This window comes from Artemia franciscana, chromosome 3 (assembly GCF_032884065.1).
Source record: "Artemia franciscana chromosome 3, ASM3288406v1, whole genome shotgun sequence".
Lineage (NCBI taxonomy): Eukaryota > Metazoa > Arthropoda > Branchiopoda > Anostraca > Artemiidae > Artemia > Artemia franciscana.
Window position 1 is genome coordinate 21068880 of NC_088865.1, and position 6000 is coordinate 21074879.

The window sequence follows — 6000 nt, forward strand, 5'->3', positions numbered from 1 at the left end:
GATGACCCCTGGGGAAAAAAACAAAAAAAAAACAAACAAATAAACACGCACCCGTGATTTGTCTTCTGGCAAAAAATACAAATTCCACATTTTTGTAGATAGGAGCTTTAAAACTTTACTATAGGGTTCTCTGATACGCCGAATGCGATGGTGTGATTTTCGTTAAGATTATGTGACTTTTAGGGGGTGTTTTCCCCTATTTTCTAAAATAAGGCAAATTTTTTCAGGCTCGTAACTTTTGTTGACAAAGACTAAATTTGATGAAATTTATATATTTAAAATCAGCATGAAAATTCGATTCTTTTGATATATCTTTTAGTATCGAAATTCCGTTTTTTAGAGTTTTGTTTACTATTGAGCCGGGTCGCTCCTTACTACCGTTCGTTACCACGAACTGTTTGATAGGCTATAAAACTCTAAGTCACTTCACAAACTATAGGCTCTGGCTCAAGGACAAGCAAAACCTTCCTTTTTGGCCCCAGGTCACAGCTTTACGATGCTTTCCAGAATGCAAAGTCATATTCATCAATCTGGCCTAAGGTCCACACTTTCCGTAAAAAACGCAGAGGTTAGACACTTACCACTTTCTTGGAACAAGCTGACATCGGGGTCCTAAAAAAAACAAAAAAAAGCGACACAACTGAAGTGTCGCTCCCGCAACACAAAGAATAATTGAAGATGCTGCTGCAACCATGATAAGTCCTTCAACTAGAGGAAAGTTTCTGTAAAAACTGCAGAGGTTAGACCCTTACCACTTTCTAGGAATAGGCTGTAATCAGGGTGCTTGAAAAAAAAACACGACATAACCAAAGTGTTGCTCTCGCAACAAAATGAATGATTCATGATGCTGCTTCAACTAAGATAAGTCCTTCAACTTAGAGGAAAAATAGGATACCATAAGAAAACAAATAATATGGAATTAGATTACGCTGAAGTATCTCCCTCCATGATAGCTAACCCTTGAGTTTTGTTTGCAAATTCTTGTCAGCTAGGATTAAATCAGATAATAATTTGATTTTTGAATCCTATACTAAAGTCTCTCTAATACTTTTCTTACCATTAATTAAGCCTGCATTCCTATTTATTATTAAAAAAAGAAGTTTTTTTTAATTAACTGCAAGTAAGGAGCGACATTAAAACTTAAAACGAACAGAAATTAATCCGTATACGAAAGGGGTTCTCCCCTCTGCAACGCCCCAAGCTTTACGCTAAAGTTTGACTTTTGGTCACAACTCTATTTTTTAAAAGAATAAAAAAAAACTTTAGCGAAAAGACTGAGGCGTTGCAGAGGGGAGAACCCCTCTTAAAACTCTTAAAAGTTAAAAAAAAACCTTTTATTGATTTAATTTCTGAACGTTTTTGAATTAATGTACGTTTTGATTTTGGCTCACCGCAAATAAATAAATAAAACGAAACTTGCATATTCTTTTTTATTTATCTGTTTTTTTTTGGCTTTCTCAGTTTTGATTGGACGATTTTGATAAGAAAAGGGTGGGGGAGGAGACCTAGTTGCCCTCCAATTTTCGGTTTCTTAAAAATGCAACTAGTTTGTTTCATTTTTTTTGTACTGAACATTTTTGTTAGTAATAAACATACGTACCTTACAAATTAATTTACGTAACGAACTCCTATATTTGTGTATTTTTATTACGTACAACCTGTTGCACCACCTGTTGGGGTGGCGCGTTCGTCGTCATTTATATATCCCCCCTATGCCACCCGGCGTCCCCGTTGTAGTTGTGCCCCTGTGTCCCGGTCGTCATTTATATTTCCTGTGTCCCGGTCGTCATTTGTGTCCCGGTGTCCCAGTCTATAATTTCTCTTTGAATGTCCCAGTCGTCATTTATATTCCCTGTGTCCCGGTGTCCCAGTTGTCATTTGTGTCCCAGTACCCCGGTCTGTAATTTCGTCAGTCGACAAACAACTTCATGACGGAATAATGCTCAATCCTCATAATGACGTCAGTCGACAGACATGACGTCAGTCGACACATAAACATGACGTCAGTCGACAGACACACAAACAAACAACTTATTTTTATATATATAGATATGAGGGGGTTTGCCCCCTTGTCAATACCTCGCTCTTTACGCTAAAGCTTCAATTTTATCCCGAATCTTTAAGAATGACCCCTGAATCATAAAGACCGTAGAATAAATAGTTAATTGTACTAAAAATACTTTTTTTTTTAATTTATATATATTTTCTTACATTTTGTATTTTTATTGCGGAGTAGACAAACCCCCTTATATACGTAATATTTTATGCTTATTTTAATTTTAATGCTGCTCGTTACTTCCAGGTGAAAAAAATTATTTTCTCATTGTTTTCTTTTTAAATAATGCAAAAAAATCCTGCACCCCCTTCATGGAAATTCTCTTCTCTCGTGATACATTCCTCCATGGAAAGTTCCTCCCAGGTAACCCTCTCCTCCCGACCCATCCCCACCCCATCGCGTAAAAGTCCTCCTGAAAACGTCTGTACACTTCATAATAACCATTACTATATGTAAATAATGGTAAAACTCTGTAACTTGCAGCCCCTCCCCTGGGGACAGTGGGGGATTAAGTCGTGCCCAAAGAGATATTTATTTGGTTTATGACTAAGCTGAACAGAATGACTATCTCAAAATTAAAACCAGGTGACTTTGGGGAAAATATATGCGTGAGAGGGGGCCTAGATGCCCTCCAATTTTTCGTCGCTTAAAAAGGGCATTAGAACTTTTAATTTACGTTAGAATGAGCCCTCTCGCAGCATTCTAGGAGCACTGGGTCGATTCAATCACCCCTGGGGAAAAAAAGAAACAAAAACGCATCTGTGTTCTGTCTTCTGGCAAAAAATACGAAATTCCACATTTTTGTAGATAAGAGCCTGAAACTTTTACTATAGGGTTCTCTGATACGCTGAATCTGATGGTGTGATTTTTGTTAAGGTTAAGGATGGTGTGAAATTCTATGACTTTTAGGGAGTGTTTCCCCCTATTTTCTTAAATAAGGTAAATTTTTCCAGGTAACCTTCAATGGGTAAGACTAAACTTGAGGAGACTTATATATTTATCAATATGTGATATATTTTTGACAGAAGATGCATCTTCATCAACAAGATGAAATAACTTAAAAATGACTTCATATATGTTAAAATCGTAAAAATGTTACACTACAACTTAAAAAAACATTACGACGTCGAATATCCTTCTCAATTACCAAAATGACGTCATTTGTTATGACTTAAGGTACCAATATTGACTGACGCTCAAGAAAGTTCACCTCAATTTATTACAGAGAACCATGCCGAAGATATTAACTCAAAATAAACGTTCACCTAACGAAGAGGACCAAGGTAAAAATGTTGAACTTGCCAAGACTAGAATTTTTTTTCGGAGCCTTAAATGCTTAAAATGTGGCCAATCACCTTATGAGGAGCCTTTACTTATGGCTGCTTTAAGAAATCAAATCGGTGAATTGGCATATCATTTAAACGCCGGAGCAGACCCAAACATGACAGGTTGTTGTGGACTTACCCCGTTGCATTATGCTGCTGAACAAAATAGACCAGATATATGTTGACTGCTAATTTTATGTGGTGCCAGTGTCGATGCTTTAGATTCCATATATCGTACGCCTTTACACTGTGCAGTTGAAAAAGGAAACCTAAAAATTCGGCAGCTATTGACTTCAAATCGTGCTGCATTAGATGTCATAGATTCTTGGAAACAATTACATAGAGCTGTTGAGACTGGAAATCTAGATATTTGTCAGCTATTGATTTCCAAGGGTGCTGCAATAGATGTCATAAATTATTGGAAAGAAACGCCTTTACATATAGCTGTTGAGACTGGAAATCTAGATATTTGTCAGCTATTGATTTCCAAGGGCGCTGCAATAGATGCCATAAATTCTGAGAAAGAAACGCCTTTACATATAGCTGTTGAGACTGGAAATCTAGATATTTGTCAGCTATTGATTTCCAAGGGCGCTGCAATTGATGCCATAAATTCTGAGAAAGAAACGCCTTTACATATAGCTGTTGTATCTGGAAATCTAGATATTTTTCAGCTATTAATTTCAAACAGTGCTGCAATAGATGCCATAAATTCCGAGAAACAAACGCCTTTATGTATAGCTATTGAGACTGGAAATCTAGATATTTGTCAGCTATTGATTTCCAAGGGTGCTGCAATAGATGCCATAAATCCTGAGAAAGAAACGCCTTTACATATAGCTATTGCAGCTGGAAACTTAGATATTTGTCAGCTATTAATTTCAAAGGGTGCGACTATAGATGCCATGGTTCTAGGAAAGAAACGCCTTTGCATATAGCTGTTGTGACTGTAAATCTAGACATTTGTCAGCTATTGATTTCCAAAAGTGCTGCAATAGATGCCATAAATTTTGAAACACAAACGCCCTTTACATAAAGCTGTTGCAACTGGAAATCTAAATATTTGTCAGCTATTAATTTCAAAGGGTGTTACAATAGATGCCATAGATTTTATAAATGAAACACCTCTACATTATGCTGCTTTTTCAGGAAAACTAAAAGCCTGTCAGCTATTGATTTCAAATGGTGCTAAAATAGATGCTTCAGATTCTAGTTACTCAACTCCTTTACATCTTGCTGCAAAGAAAGGTCACTTGGAAGTGTGTAGGCTACTAGTGTCAAAGGGTGCATTCATGAATTCTTTATACTCAAATAATGAGACACCTTTAATGCTAGCGTCTTACCTCTCTAAGATTAGTGAATATCTTTTAGAAAATAACCCAGTTTTCCATCCATACACGTTGAAATCAATTTGCCGGGACATAATAAGTAAAAATGCACTCGAAATGAACGATAATATGTTGGATATTCCAGAAACTTTGAAAAATTACCTAGCTTATAGGGATGAACTTATAAGTTTTGAAAGAAGAAAAAAGTGCTTCCTTCGTTCTTGTAATTATTTGAACCGGAAATATGAGAAGTTGGCTAGGAGAACAAGTGCTTTACACTCGATTTTTTCTAGCAATAAAAAGCCCAAAAAGCGTCAAAACTTCTGATAGGGTCTGAGGTAGAGCGAGATACTGCAGCAATACTTCCGCATTTGGCACGTTTATTAAAGCTGACTTTAAATAAAAAAATAAGTTTTTTTTTAACTGAAAGTAAGGAGTGACATTAAAACTTAAAACCAACAGAAATTATTCCGTATATGAAGGGGACTGTCCCTTCCTCAACGCCTTGTTCTTTACGCTAAAGTTTTTATTGTTTTAAAAAGTAGAATTGTGACAAAGAGTCAATCTTTAGCACCAGAACTTTTAGAGTGATGTTTAATGGTTCATCTGAAAACTTTTGCTCATATCGACGTGTTTCTTATCAGTTCTACCATTCATAAGTGCGATATAGCACTAAAAAAAAAACACTTTTGGTGCCACTTCCTAAGTGGAAAATCATGGAAACATAAGACAGTATCATTGTAATAATTATGGTCCAAAACCTTTATTTGGGGACTGAAAAAACACCTCCCACATGTTCTTCCTCCAAGTCCCCTCAATAAGCTATGCAATTTAACTCCTACAAACCTCAATATGTTAAAATACATTACTAGAGGAGTGGTTCTATTAGGAGAGCGATAGACTTTAAATTAGATTATCATGCGTCGATTCCAGCTTGGATCTTTTTTTTCAGTCAAGGTTTGTCCCTTCTTATGATTTCTTTTCAGATAATCCCCTATTTTTGCAAATGTCATGCACTCATTTTTTAAAACATATCTCTGGAAGGCTCATTTTAAACCTATTGCTCATATATACGTGGTTTTTATCAATTTTACCATCCATAAGTGCCATATAGCACTAAAACGGCATGTTTGGTGCCAGCTCTTAAGTGAAAGAGTTTGGAAGCATAAAACGGTAGCATTTCAGTAATTATGCTTCAAAGCCCTTAACAAGCCCTTAAGCCCTTAAGGCTTATAAGAACCCCTCACATATACTGCCGCTTCAGACTCTCCTAGTAAGTCTTATAAATTGT

General features: G+C 36.3%; 1 protein-coding gene across 1 annotated transcript in view; it reads left to right on the forward strand.

The window, feature by feature from the left end:
* LOC136025493 (ankyrin-3-like) overlaps window positions 1-4319 on the forward strand; it is a 35335-nt gene extending 31016 nt beyond the window's left edge. The window contains exon 5 of the mRNA XM_065701524.1: window positions 3637-4319. Coding sequence (XP_065557596.1) covers window positions 3637-4319 — 683 coding nt within the window. The remainder of the gene's footprint in view (window positions 1-3636) is intronic.
* Window positions 4320-6000: the final 1681 nt, after the last annotated feature.